The sequence below is a fragment of the Egretta garzetta genome, unplaced genomic scaffold, assembly GCF_000687185.1.
Source record: "Egretta garzetta isolate BGI_Z169 unplaced genomic scaffold, ASM68718v1 scaffold68, whole genome shotgun sequence".
NCBI classification, from domain to species: Eukaryota; Metazoa; Chordata; class Aves; order Pelecaniformes; family Ardeidae; genus Egretta; species Egretta garzetta.
The window spans coordinates 3,997,263-4,011,592 of NW_009260774.1; the positions used below are offsets into that span (position 1 = coordinate 3,997,263).

The window sequence follows — 14,330 nt, forward strand, 5'->3', positions numbered from 1 at the left end:
AGTACGGGGAGGTTTCATCTCTCCTCTCCCTCCTTTTCTCCCATCCTTCATTCAATTAACGCACAGACCTGGAATGCTGTAGGAAGAAGAGAAAGCGAATTTATGGGTTCTTTAATCCCAGACAGGCAGCTCTGTGGCAGTTACCTTCAAGAAAAGTTCACGCCCCAAAGGAGTGTTTAGTCTTACAGAGCCACTGACTCACTGAGCAGTGCCTCTGAGTGGCTGCGCGGGAGAAGGGGAGAGATGAAGGAGAAGTTTTGCTTCCTTGTGAAACTCATAATATTATTGTTTTAAGACATTTTTGAAAAGATGACTGCTACTTTTGTTTAAACTATTTGTTCTGGAATTGCTGAAGCTGGAGTCTACCAGACTGAGGTCAGGAGCATTTTCTTTGGCAGAAAGAAGATACTTTTATAGAAGCCATGCCTGTACTTGGGGTTGCCTCCAAGCTAAGACAGCCAGCCGTAGGGTCAAAGCCTGTTCACACTGCCCTCCCGATACCCAACCTTGGCCCCGCCAGCTCGCAGCAGTACTCACCGAAGTCTTTGGAGCTTACTGGGGCGGAGAGCTCGATGCTTTCTTGTCAGCTTACGTTAAAGTCAACCTGTGATTTTGGAGAGAGGAGAGCGCTTCAAGGAAAAACCCAGGAGATCGAAGATAGCAAGGTTAGTTGTATACTTTACCTGTGGATACCAATTCTCAGAAAATGTTGATTTGCTCAGACAAAAATCTCATAGAAACCTACTGCATGCAGAACTCGGGGGAAACTGGGTAAATAGACTTTTGCTGTCATCAGTGAACTGGCATAGCAGCCTTGGAAATTTGTTTTGCTCAGTGTTGCTGTTTGAATAAATATTCTGTTTGTAAATGTTAGTGTTAAACGCTTCACAGATGCATTTTGATAAGGATCAGTAGAATCACAAGTAGAGAAAAATCATTCCAGCACCCAGTAAGAAGAGCAATAGCATGACAGTACTTAAAAAAAAAAAAATAAAAAAAAAAAATCTTGGCTGCTTCATGTTATATTATGAAGTTTAAAAAGAGCTCTCACGCCCACACCTATTCCCACAGGGAGGCTCTTTTAAAATAAAAACAAGTAATTGATTTTCTTTTCACTTTTCAAATGTTTTGTCCTAGCCCCTGTCTAGCTCTGATTCATTGCGATTTAAAAAAAAAAAAAAGGTTTGTCTGAAGTAGGATGCTACAATGTTTTTTTAGACTGCTTAGGGGTTTTGCTTTTGTAAAGGGGGTTCTTTTTAAGTCTTAATTAACAATTAAAAAACTCCTGCTTGATTTTCTACTACTCTTTCTGCTATAGTTTAAAACACTTTTCATGCTTTCAACATGAGTATTGAGTCCTTTCTTGTCAGTAGATATTCCAGGTTTGTCTGAAGTAGGATGCTACAATGTTTTTTTAGACTGCTTAGGGGTTTTGCTTTTGTAAAGGGGGTTCTTTTTAAGTCTTAATTAACAATTAAAAAACTCCTGCTTGATTTTCTACTACTCTTTCTGCTATAGTTTAAAACACTTTTCATGCTTTCAACATGAGTATTGAGTCCTTTCTTGTCAGTAGATATTCCTATAGATCTTTCAGTCAGGACATTAGGGCTACACATGTGGTTTAACAGCTTCAGCAAGCAGTGTTATGTGAGGTTATGTTCCCTTGCTTTTCTAGTACTTTTGGTTTGTGGAACTGATTACCACACTGGGATTAAACATATATTTGTAGTTGCTTCTTACTCACTTTGAGGACACTTGAGTGTCATCAGAGTTGTTAAAGTGGCAAGATACACATAATGTATGTACTTGGTTTTCCTTTGTTTTTAGTTACTGGGTTAATTCAATATTACTGAAGAAAGTTGGGTTTGTGGTTAAAGCATAGGGTTGGGATTCTGAACATTTGGTTTCCTTTTTAATCCCTGCCACATATTTCCCCATGAGATTTTGGTCATGTCACTTAATTTTTCCCTTGGAGTCTTTGTATCACCTCTCCCTGCTTTCCATAGATGATGCATTGGTGGTCTCAGACATGCTATATAGAAACATAAAGAAGGAGCAGACTGTTAATCTCTTGGTAACCAGAAGTGATGAACAGCCCTTTTCTATGACATGAGTGCAATATGAAGATAATGATAAAACTTTTCAACACAATGAGACTCCTGCTTGCTTGCTTATTTTCAATAGAAAATATTCTTTATTTTTCTTCTTTAATGTTTTCCTTTAATGGATATTACATGAAAAAATAATAGAGTTACATTACCTACTGAGAGATGTTTCTTGATTCCTTAAAAAAGTGTGGAGAAAGATAAAAAGTCCCACATTCCCAGTAAACCTTAGTGGCAGCCCTTTGCCCAATTTTCTTCCAGGCACATTTTTTATTCGCCTTTTAAGCAAGTTTCTTGAAATCTTTTTGCTGAAGTAGTTTGGGCTATAAGGTGGGTGGATGATGAAGAAATTATTTTTAGGCTTTTCTTACTAGTAAACTTCAAAGTAGCAGCCTAAAAGTATTGAATGCTACTTTTCTTCATCAGTGATGAAGATCTATGCCACCCTATTTCCAAGTGCCTGGTAGCGTCAGCAGTATGTCCAGGTTATCTAAGCAGTAGTTTTAAGCCTGAATTTGAGGGAGCTGTTAGGGTTAATGTCTCTTCAGGTTTGCTGAGCAGATGCAAGTTCTGCCTTATGGATTGTGTTGTCCCAAAGCTTGACCATTTGTGAGTGCTGTTTCCAATAGACCTTTGGTTGATTTCTTTGGTTAGCAAACATACTAATCAAACGTGATATTCCTACGTGGCTCTGTGGTATACAGTGCTGTACACTGGGAGTGTTTCATTATACCAGTGATCAGATAAAAGGTCTTTCAGTCAAAATGTAATGAACACCTAGTCTGAGTTTCCAACTGAGATTAAAATCTGCCTGTATAGCGTACTGCTTGTACACTTATGTTATATCACTAATTTTTGAGGGAAAAATGATAGCTATCTATCTGCAAAAGACAATGGAACATATGAATTCATCGTCTGGTTAACTTTTGCCCTTGGCTGCTGGATTGCAGCCGTTAGCATTGCTTTCTTTGGTATTTTACATATGCTGCACTGTGGGTCACCAGCTTTCTCATCCTGTCTGGAAGGCACTTAGATTCACACATGTAGTCACTGTGACATATCCTGTTGCTATCTATAAGTGCTAAGGATTCCAAGATAAATTTGGGTTAGACATGTCAATACAGCAGGTCATTGCCACCCAGCTGTTTCCTCTATGGCCTTCAGTCTCACCACACCTGATTGTTCAGGACTTTTGACACTTGTGTTGGCTTTCTCACACAACTGCCTTGCCAAGGCTGGTTAGGAATACAGCTGCAAGCATCACTTCTCTTCTCCCTAGGCATTTCTCCCATCTCACATGATTTTGCTGCACTTGCACATGTAGTTTCGGTTGTTTTCTTTTTTGTGGACATGATGCAGTTTGAAGTTTAATTGAAGTGATATTATTTTAATAAAAACTGGTAGAAAAAGTTTGAGGTGAATATGTTCAACCTTTTTCTTAATTGGCTAGAACATAGTTAAGCCTAGCAAAGCAAATAACAAGTTGCTAATGATTTAGGTTATTCTCTCTGTAGTTTATTCAACTACACTTTTGTTCAAAATTTTCATAATTTGTGCGTTGGTACCTAAGTCACATACAGATCCATCTGCTTTCTTGCTAAACCCACTAATGTTTAAATTGACTGCATGAACACTTATTATGCGAACAGTCATGCAAAATATTTGAATGCAAGCATTCAGAGCACATTCTTTTTCCCTGAGTATCATATAGACAAAAGTTTATTCCTATATATGTACACAGGAAAGGAATCCAGCTGCTGGATTCATGAGGTGAAATGCTGGCTCTCTTTGAAGCAGATGGAGTTTTGCTGTTCATTTGGACCATAGAGTGTTTTTATGCAAACCCACATCTGAAAACACCAATATCTTTTGTAATATTTTTCTAACTGTGGGTACAGTATTATTTATATTTCTGTGCCACTGCTTTTGTACTGTTTGCTAAATTAATGAGACCAAAATTATTGGATCATGCTAGGCTGCCTTATGATACTGTTGTAGTTGTAGAATGAGCTGTTAAAGAGTAACAAAATGAAAAAATATCTAGTGATATTGTAGAAAGGTAAATGAAGCAATGGCTTAAAACTAAAGGAATGAAGAAAGAGTTTCTTTGAAAAAACACCTTATTTTGGTCACTAAATGATAACTCTGGGCTATACAGCAATAGCCTGATTGATTTCAGCTGCCCTCACACATTTGATGGTGCAGATGCAAGGTCACTGCCACGAATCCTCTCTGGCACAAAGCTGAGCAGCTGCTGGGAGGAAGCATCCCTGCTAGGCACATTGGTCTTCGGATCTGCCTTCTGGGGGCTGCTCCTTGCAGTGCTCTGCTTTATGCTCCCAGGATTTTCATCCCATCATCAGTCTTTCCTCTTTCAAGAGCACTGCACCACCATTTAGGCTTGCAAACTGAATTTTCTCTGAGCTGGATCTGATATATTAATTGCAGTGGTTTGCTTATATGACTCAGATGATAAGATTTTAGCCTTCTTTCCTGAGTTAATTCATTCCTTTAATGTCATGGTATCTTATTTCTTTTTTTTTTTTCTTTTTTTTTCAGTTTCTCTTTGTCCATGCTATCTGTCTGCTGCTGTCCTCTTTATCTGCTTCTTCCTTCCTGTTGGCAGACATCTTTACAGGCTTCTGCATATGACTTATTTTTCCCTCTATCCACTAATCAAGTCTTCCTGTCATGACTGCAACATGTTTCATATCACTGTTCATTATTGGAAAGTGCTAGTCAGGCTCTACAACTGATCCAGTACACATACGTAAACCTAAAACTTTTCTAGATACTTCAGGTTTGGGGGTTTATATTAAGATTCCTGTAGTATGGGGATACTGGTATCCAGAGGATGCATGGACAGTAATTTCTGATCTCCCTTAGAGGAGTTCAGCCCCACCAAGTTCATCATTAAACAGTCTAACCTGAAGACAGGAAGATCTCAGGGCAACTCAGGAAACAGGTCTGCTGCAAGGCCTATTGGAAGAAATGACGAAGAATATGATGCATCCACCTGAGGAAAGAGACACCACTGGCTGCCTATGTAGAGCACATAAATCTGAGCAGTAAGGCTGGGGAAGTGGTCTGTAAATCAGCAGAACAGAGAAGAATAGATGTGCTCTACTTGGGGAACATGGCCAACAAAGAATGGGGTCTGAAACACTTAGTTGTACAGAGTGACATCATTAAAGTAATCCAAAAATGAATGCCAGTTTCACAAAGAAAGGCTAAATACTTTGATGGGATTATGTAAAAACACGTACTGCTGCTGTAAAAGTGATGCTTGAGGTCCATTTCTTTTAGTATCATACTATTGCATCTCAGTCTTGGTCTGAGGGCTTCCAGTGTCATTCAGCCAGCCCCGTTGCAGTAGGACATTGGAATGAGCATGGAACTCCCCCAGTTTTTCCTCATCAATTGTCAGCAGTTTGTCAGTGATGTGGTAAGTCCTGCCCATCACCAGACACCAGACTTGGAGGACAGCTAGGCTCCTCTATCCAGACAGATCTCAAGACAAATATTTGTGCTTTCCGTACATGGGTGGAGCTCCTGCTCACGCCAACGGGAGTACTGTGCACATTGGAAAACCAGATGTGTGCCACGAACCACTTTGATATCTCCGTCTTTCCTCAGCTAACCCTTCCTCACCATTTACTTGGGTTCTGTGTGTCCCTTTCCCACCATTTCCCAAATCTCTCCCAAGCACAGCATCTGTTGAAATCCCACATTTCTCTGACCTTTTAATTTCTTGGATACCTTTTTGTCCACTCTCTCAGGGCCAAGCTCCACCAAGTTTCTTGACATACTAAATCTAGGGAACATAAATAGATGAGTTTATTTCCCCATTTTGTCATACCCTTCCTTTTTCTCAGGGCTAGCGCATTGGAGATGTCTGCCTTGTGGGTTGGCAAGAAAGAAGGCTGCTCATTGTGCCGAGTGTTTCATCTACAGCATTACAGCCAAGGCAACAAAAAGGGCAGCAGAAGCAGCCAGAGACCGCCTATCTCCTCCCCATAGTGACCGCTAGTGACGGGAAGCCAGCACTGTTTCAAAAGCGCTGAACTAGCTGCCAGAAATTTCAGTCGGTGCTGCTGACACCTGGGACTATGTGTGTTTAAAATTCACACAGCCCCAGTGAAGCCAGGACAGCTGGCAGGAGTTCAGATTGTCAGCAATTTCAGCTTCTTGCCTTGTGCTCTGAATTATTTCTTTATTAAACAGATAACAGTGCCTTTAATGTGCTTTATGTATCCAGCACCATCTGTCTATGCTATATTATAACTGATTTAAGAGCCTCATGCTGTATGAGCTTGGAGTCAACTTCACTGTTACATGTTTCTTTTCTAATCATCTGTACCAAGCACATTTTCATATAGTTGAGATAAATGTACGGTAACACAACATGCAGCTCTCAAAGTTTTTGTATTTATGAGCAACTTGTATTGAGTGTAGGTTGAAAGAGCCTTTTTGTTTGTAATTTGTAATTGGGATCATGGATAGGAGGGTATCACATATCGTTGGTGACGGGGTTTTTTATTACCAACCAGAGCTTAAGACCTCTGCTTACCTTTTGATTTTGTTTTATTTGTCTCACAAAATAAGGACTTAGAACTCCAGGTATTTCGTGTTAATTTATGTGTTGCAAGCTCGTATTAGGCGTCAGCAGAAAACAGTTACTCTTACTCTTTTGTATTGCACCTGTGCCTAGGGAAGCTGCTTGAGTATTTCCTGACCAAACAACTTTTCATTAAAAAAATCCTTTCCTTGAAAATGGGAGTGTGTCTGAGTGTTGGTGCACCATGGATGCACCAGCAGAGCTCCAGAACCTGAAGCAACCCAGCAACATTTGCTTGGTGCAACAATCTTACAGGTCCTGGGTTAATCAGTTCTCTGTGACCATAAATGGAGACAAATGGTCTCCATCTCTAGGAAAAATAATGGGTTTATATTATCCCCCAGGAGGTTTTAGTTAGGCTTTAGTAAAACTTCCCAGCAGTGACAGTACTTAAAGAGAGGAACGTTTTGTATGCAGAAGGTATAGTGTCTCCATCACTGGAGTATTTTAAAAAACAAATGCATGTACACCTGGCATTCATAGCATTACTAGCACTGATCGGACCCGATGGCCCTCCTGATGGTCTTCTTCTCTTTTCTCATTCCTTGGTTTAGCTGAGTGCAGCTCTATGGCAATGAAACCGTGCTACTCGGGGAACCTGAGCTGACAGCCCTGTGGCCCACAGTGCCACAGAGATGTAAGGACTCCCTTTGGACACAGCTTTGCTACCTTAGAAAAAAACACCATTCTACGGTATGGGTGTTTCCAGAGACATTTCATGGAAGTATTGCAATTGCAGTTGTTTCCCTAAAGCACATGTAGGGTATCACTGGAGACCAGCCAGCTAGCTGCTTGCTTGGCAACACTCATTTCCCTGGCATATAGGATATCAGTATCAGAGTGCCCTTATGCCTCAAGATCCTGTGAGGTCTGGCAGAGGAGTGACTCTCAGGGACTCAATTCCTTGCTCTGTAACAAGCAACATATAAGCCCTGTGAAACCAATTGAATTTAGGGCTCTGAGCTCCTTTAAAAATCCCTTCAGGAGCACTGTAGTGAATATTTCATCTGGCTGCATTTTGTAGGGGCTGTACAGACTGCTCCCTAGAAGATGGGAGCATCCCAATGCACCCAGCAGAGTGAGGGGTACCACTAAGATTAGGAAGTTTGGTTCAGCTGAAACACTTTTCCCTCAAGTAAAAACATATGAGAAAGTCCTTTCTGTGGATTTTTTTTCTCAGTTTCAACCAGATGTTGATCCTACAAACTTTTACTAGATTGATGCCTTATCACAACAGGTAGTGTGCATGTGCATGGAAGAAGTTAGTTGCAGCCCTACAAAATGTATGGCTGTATTACACGGAGTGTGGGAGAAAGGGAAAAATATTATCCCCACAGTGCAGAGGGAGAGGAGAGATTAAAGGGGAAATGGATGATTTTCCCACACTCAGGCTGGGAATTTGTGGCAGAACTAGGAATTTCAAGTCATCTATATCTTGAGTCCCAGTTTCCACATCATAACCACAAGCCCACCCTTTGTCTTTTCTAAGGGATCAGTTAAGAATAAAACATCCAGATAATGAGGTCTTTTTCCTGCTTGCTTCATAAGGACAGTTTTGGCTTTTTCTTCATTTCAGTGTCAGTGGCAAGCATCAGTGGTGGGCCCAGCTCCGAGCTGGAGCTGGAGTTTTACTCCAGGAGCCACATTCTTTGATTTTGATGTATCTGATCAACAGAGATTCTGCCACAATTTATTAGAGATGCAGAATACATTGTGGCCTTTGTGGGGTGGTAGAACACTCATCAAAAGTCCTGTGTGCAATGCCATTGATAGGCTTTTCACTTATTAAATAAGATGTGGGAAGTATAGTTAAGAAAGAAAAGGAGGCCTTTTTTAAGGTGAGACTACTTTTTTTGGTCCTAATTTCTGCCTCTGAATAAACTGTCTAGCTTCCTGGTAGTAGAAACTCTTGTATTTAGTAACTAACAAGGCCATCAATAGCAAATTTGAGAACTGCTATTTTTTTTTTAACTATGTGTTCATTCTGGTCTAGGTCCACTGTCTTTTTTCTCTAGTACTCTCAATTTTTTTGAGCTGCGCAGTTTTTCTTGCACTTGCATACAGGGCACGCAAAGAGCAGTTCATTTAAAGCAGCTCTGTGTTTCACTTTGACCCGATGCACAGGATGTGGTCTTGGAGGAAGCCCATGCCTTAACAATAGCCTTTTGACAGAGAGGGTGTTCGGGGATTAAGCTGGAAGAGGAGGAAGCATCTATCTGTTCTCAAACCTACTAGTGGAATATTTTGTGTGAATCTTCACTTGCCCATGATGTTTTTAAGGTCACAAACCTTTCTTTTCTTTTTGTTTTTACTGGCAAGAGGACGTTGGCTGAAAGATAGCGTAACTTATTTAAAATTCAGAAAAGGAATGCAGAGTGTTTTGTCTGCTAAATGCAAAAGGATAATTCCCCCATATAAGACGTGGAGATTTCTGATGGCTCTTGTGTATGTTCTGTGTAAACCAAGTTGAAAGAACTTGGAAAATAAGCAAATCAAAGGGAAGCATAATTTTAAAGTGGTTAGGGCTGGATCGTAGTATTTCTGGATATATAAACTGAGAAGGTGCCAGCCACTAAATGTCTGTACTAACTCTGCATAAAACATGAGAGAAGTTAACTATATTAGTATTGTCCTAACCTACTTTCAGCATGACATTTGGTCTGACTTATTTTTTTACTTATGTTTATTTTCCTGTAAACCCTCCTTTACTGCTCTGCCTCTCTGATCTTAATACAGTGGAAAGCATTTCATCTCTCTCTATATCTCTCAATGGCAGTTCAAAGTATTTATTCAGGTGAAACTCACCAATTAGTGAATTCCAGCAAATTTGAAAAGCTAGAACAAAAATAGATGTTGAGCTCTCTCTTGTGTTTTCCATTTCAAAATATCTCCCTTTGACAATCTTAACACCTGGCTTTGTATCATGTTGATGCTGTGTTAAACTCCAAAAGATTTGGCAGTAAAAACTTCCTGTTGTGCATCAGGGTTTGATTTACAGGGCATGTGTAAAACCATCGCAGCTTAGTAATCAGAGTGGTCATGCACAGAAAGATGACTTCCTAGCAAGTGTTGTAAAGCATTTGACCACTTTCATTAATCAGGAAAGGCTGCGTGGCTCATACATGATTTAGGGTGAGTAAGACATAAGTCAGGGCGCAGGACTTTTACTCACCACTACAACAATGGGATTTCCTGGCAGCACATCTATGCAGTAAACAGCCTGTTTGCTTTCTTTTGGGGGTATTTTTTTGTTTTGTTTGGGTTTTGGTTTGGGTTTGGGGTTTTTTTGGTTTTTCTTTTTCCTTTTTTTTTTTTTTTGTAAGCTGTCTCTGTAGTGGAAGTAAATAGGCATTAAATAAGAATGTGGAATAACAAATAAAAGTTCAAAAGGAGTTTAGAAATTTCCTCAGCTGATCAGTCTGCCTGCTTTAGTCATTGCTGGCCAGCTCACCAGCCAGAGACGGAGTGCTGGAAGGAAGAGCTGAAGGAATCTGTTTCTCATGAAGGAGCAGCACATATCTGAAAGCTTGAGAGCTGCAGGTTCAGACTGACTTTTGAAATGCCTCCGAGAGGGAGTAGGGCCTAGCGACTCATATGGGAAGCCACAGCCTAGTTTCACTTCTGGTTTCTGTCAAGTACCTCCTAGAACTCAGCTCATATGTAAGATAGTAATAATGCCATTATTCTTAGAGTAAAGTTGTTTGCTGGCTAAGTACTGTTTCTTTTTTTCTTCCTCTTTTTTTTTAATGTTGAAGAAATAATCTAATTAGCTACTTTTAAAAATGTTACTGAAGTTGCTTTGAATGACCTTAGGAAACCTGTTTTTTTTTACCTAATCAGTTGCTGATGTTAACAGTTTCCTGTCTGTCAATTTAATAATGCATCCATTATTTGTTCTTGCTTGTAATAAGAAGACACAAGTAGAAAGCATTTTATACACAACATACATTTTTCCTGTGAAAATATGTGATCCTGACAAAGATAAGAAGAGAATAATGATGTCTTCACTGTTTTCTGTACCTTACCGCTGTATCACACTGAAGACTGGTGAGGCTCTGCATTATTAGCTGAAACCTAAGAAGCAGCTTGCTCCACAGAGAAGCTTTGTGGAGTTAGTGCCAGTCAAAAAGCCTGTTCATGGGCAATGCCATCTCCAGATGCATTTTTTTGAATACAGTCTAATTTTCAAAACTTTCAGATACTGACTGCTCTTGAGCAAGAACTAGGTTTCTGAAGAAAAACTTGGTTTCTTCAACTGGTTGTCTGGAGTCGGTTGGTGGTTGTGTCACCAATGAATGAGGGCAGAGAAACCCTCCCTATCTAGGACCGCTATGTCACTCACAGCCTTAAAGTGGTTTGGTTTATAAAATAAGTTAATAGAACAAGGGGGTGGGGAATAAAAGAAAAATGTGTGGAAACAAAACCAAGGCGCTCTTCCCAGGGCCCTGCCATGTCAGTGCAGGATTCTTCTGGGTTATTCTGCCTCATTTGTGGACATGATGCAGAGAAGTTGTAGAGTCTTGAGGGAAGATAAAAAAGCAAATCGAATGAAGTTTTGGAGAAGGGAGCCCACAAGACTGAGCATATTGGGAACTGGTGTGTCAGACTAAGCACTGTCATTCAAAAAAATTACTTAAAGGGAATTTGGCAACAGAAAAAGAATATAATATAGGAGATTCAGATCAGCAAAAGAGATACTGGAGAACTCAGGCTCCCTAAAAGCAAGGGGATTAGGGACATATTTGCATCTGTGGAAAATCTGATCTCTTTTCTCCTGAACATTAGAGGTGATCTCATTTAATTTGAGAGAAATTGTGAGATCTCACTGTGAAATACTGATATAAATCCCAGCAAAGACAGAATGATAGCGGTCACAATTCAGTCTAAAGGGACAAACGCTTCCTTTGCTTCCCATTAAAAATTTCAGCCTGGATGACAATAAAGTCAGGATTTTCAACTTTAATTTTCACTCAGATTTATAAGTGTCTTTAAGGATCTCAGCGGCCTTTGCACAGAGTAAGCCAAAATCCACAACGCTGTTACAACGTAAACAAGTTATTTTGTCCTAACTGATTAGATAGAAACATTAATTATCTTGATCCAGGTGTAAATCCAAGAATTGGACTTTTGGAAGCTGAGTATTGGTTCCTGCTGTATTAACAAACCTTTCTTTGTAATTCAGTCCATTTCTTGCTAAACTCTGTGTGAATGCAATAGTCAACCTGATCTGACGGCTGAGTGAAGTCTTTTTATGCTGTATGCTCATTGCTACTATTTCAGAGCAACAAAAGATTTGGAATCATTTGGAAAAATTTGAAGCATTACTTCATATAAGTTCCTCTATGAGGCCAAGTATAAGAAACTGGTAATTCCTGAGATAATGGCCTTGTCTTGGCATGACTGGAGTGGTTCTATCACTGGCTGTGTGATGATACAACTATTCTTTAAGGGTTGAAACATTTTAACAGAAATTTACATGTAGACACTTTGCTACAAAATAGGAAAATCTAAGCGCAACAGCTCTTCTCTGCAAGCACCTTTGGTCAGCTTGATTAGGCTTTAAGAATAATATTTTAACTAATACTTAATACAATTCCAGGTGGTGACTTAAGGACTGTGTAAGGCAGCATCACTTCACAGTGCTTTTTCATTTGTCAGATCAACCCAATGTCTTCATTTGAGCGTAGTTTGGGTTTTTTCTCCTTAACCGTTATTTAAACTCTTCAGAAGAGCTATTTAACTAAAAATTTTTGTGCTCATCTACTTAACTTCATTCTGCAGTTGCTTTTAGGATACTTTCAGATGTGTGACAGTGTGCCAAGCATTGGCGTGCCCTAACATTTTCAGAACAGCAGGACACAGATTGGAGTGGAGACGACTGAAAATCTTAAGACAGCAAATCATTGACTGGATAGATTACTACAGCTTCTATGAGACTTCATTTTTATAGCACAGAGATAATAAATGTAGGTTTAGCATTTTTGTGCCAGTAGTACACCCTATGTAGACTGAAACCAGTACGCATACTTAATTTATGGTGCACATTAAAGACAGAGATGGCTATGTATGCTCATATACAGGTACCTATTGGCATTTATCTATGTATTTACAAAAGTTTAAAGCATGCTAATAAATACTTTTAAATACTGTGGGAGGCCATTTAGAGACATATTTAAATGAGCTACACACTTTAATACTTTCTTATTGATACACATGTATCATGTCACATACGTAACAAATCTGTATCAGTACATGTTATACATGTGTACATATATATACATGTGCATGTCACAGATGTCATAAATGCTATCTTTTTGATGAAGATTTAGAAAGGGTTGAATTACTCTTCATAGTAATAGAAGTGTGATGTACAGCACATCTGTTTGCTTTTCGTTACTTGTAGAATTAATTGATATGTTCAATACTGAAATAGGCAAAACCAGCAGAAGCACTGATCCCTGTGCCATTTAGACCGTGCGTTTCAGTCAGCACATCCACAGCACTCTTAGCAGCAGCTCAGCAACCCAAATTCCCAAGCTGCAGGTGGGGGACTGGCAGGCAGCTCTGTGATCTGTCCCTTTCCTGGGCTGTGTGGCCTCTCCCAGTTCCTCTGGGGCATGAGCTGCCTCAGCAATGCCAAGGAGACTGATGCAGAGATGATAAATAAAATGTTTCAGTTATTGAGGAGCCAGTTTCCAAGCAGACTAGAATTTGTTACTCTATATTTGTACTTTTCTGCAGATCTCTGCTTTTATCATCTCCCTGATGTCCTTTAGGGAGATGTCCCTTGTTAGCTCCATTACTTTAAATACTTCATTTTAGAAGCATGGTAAAATCAGCCTGCTGAAATTAGAACTTGCTGTGTTCTTGTTGAAATCAGTGCAAATTTCTCCATTTACTCGCTGGAGTAAGAATATCATCCCATTTCATTGGGGCTAGACAATTCATAACCTCTTATATTACCACAAGATAGATTTTCAAGCCATACAGGCCATTTTTTCTTCCACAAACCAGCATGGTGTTTTTTAAACAAACAAACTGCATCCTGTCATGGAGGGTGTTATGTCTGTAACTCGTTCTCATTACTCCGCTGTATTAAAGTGTATCTAATGTCATGATTAGGTAGGCAAGTAAACTAAAATAGTGAATAAATGTATTCTGTTATCATGAAAAATATGAAATATCTTGCTTTAAATTTTTACATTTGCTCATTTTTAAATGCTTCATAGACACATTTTTTTCTTGGAGTATTTCAGCCTCAATCAAAACTTGAAATCCAATAAGATATATATAATTAAAATCTCTGTACTTAGGTTTCTTCATAACTCAAGAAATCCATCCAGTAATTGGTTAGTAACCATCAGGCATTGCCACAGGTGAAGCTGGTTTTTGAGAAATTTGATTAATATCTCTTCCAGACTTCCTATAACAAGGTTTTATAGGTAAACTTGGATAGAAACTGCCACTGCTAGTGCTGCTACTTGGGGAAATAATTTTCTCTGCCAATAGATGTATCGATGTAATTTTCCCTATATGCTTGGGTCACACAGATTGTATATCCATTATTTTGGGGTGCCTTGGTGGTCATGTGCAGAGCTACAGACTTT

The 14,330-nt window shown here is 39.4% G+C and overlaps 1 protein-coding gene across 2 annotated transcripts in view; it reads left to right on the forward strand.

Moving 5' to 3' along the window:
• The first annotated feature begins 422 nt into the window (after positions 1-422).
• NAV3 (neuron navigator 3) overlaps positions 423-14,330 on the forward strand; it is a 273,197-nt gene continuing 259,289 nt past the window's right edge. For both annotated transcript variants that reach the window (XM_009646282.2, XM_009646283.2), the window contains exon 1: positions 423-665. In XM_009646282.2, the coding sequence (XP_009644577.1) occupies positions 423-665 (243 nt within the window). The remainder of the gene's footprint in view (positions 666-14,330) is intronic.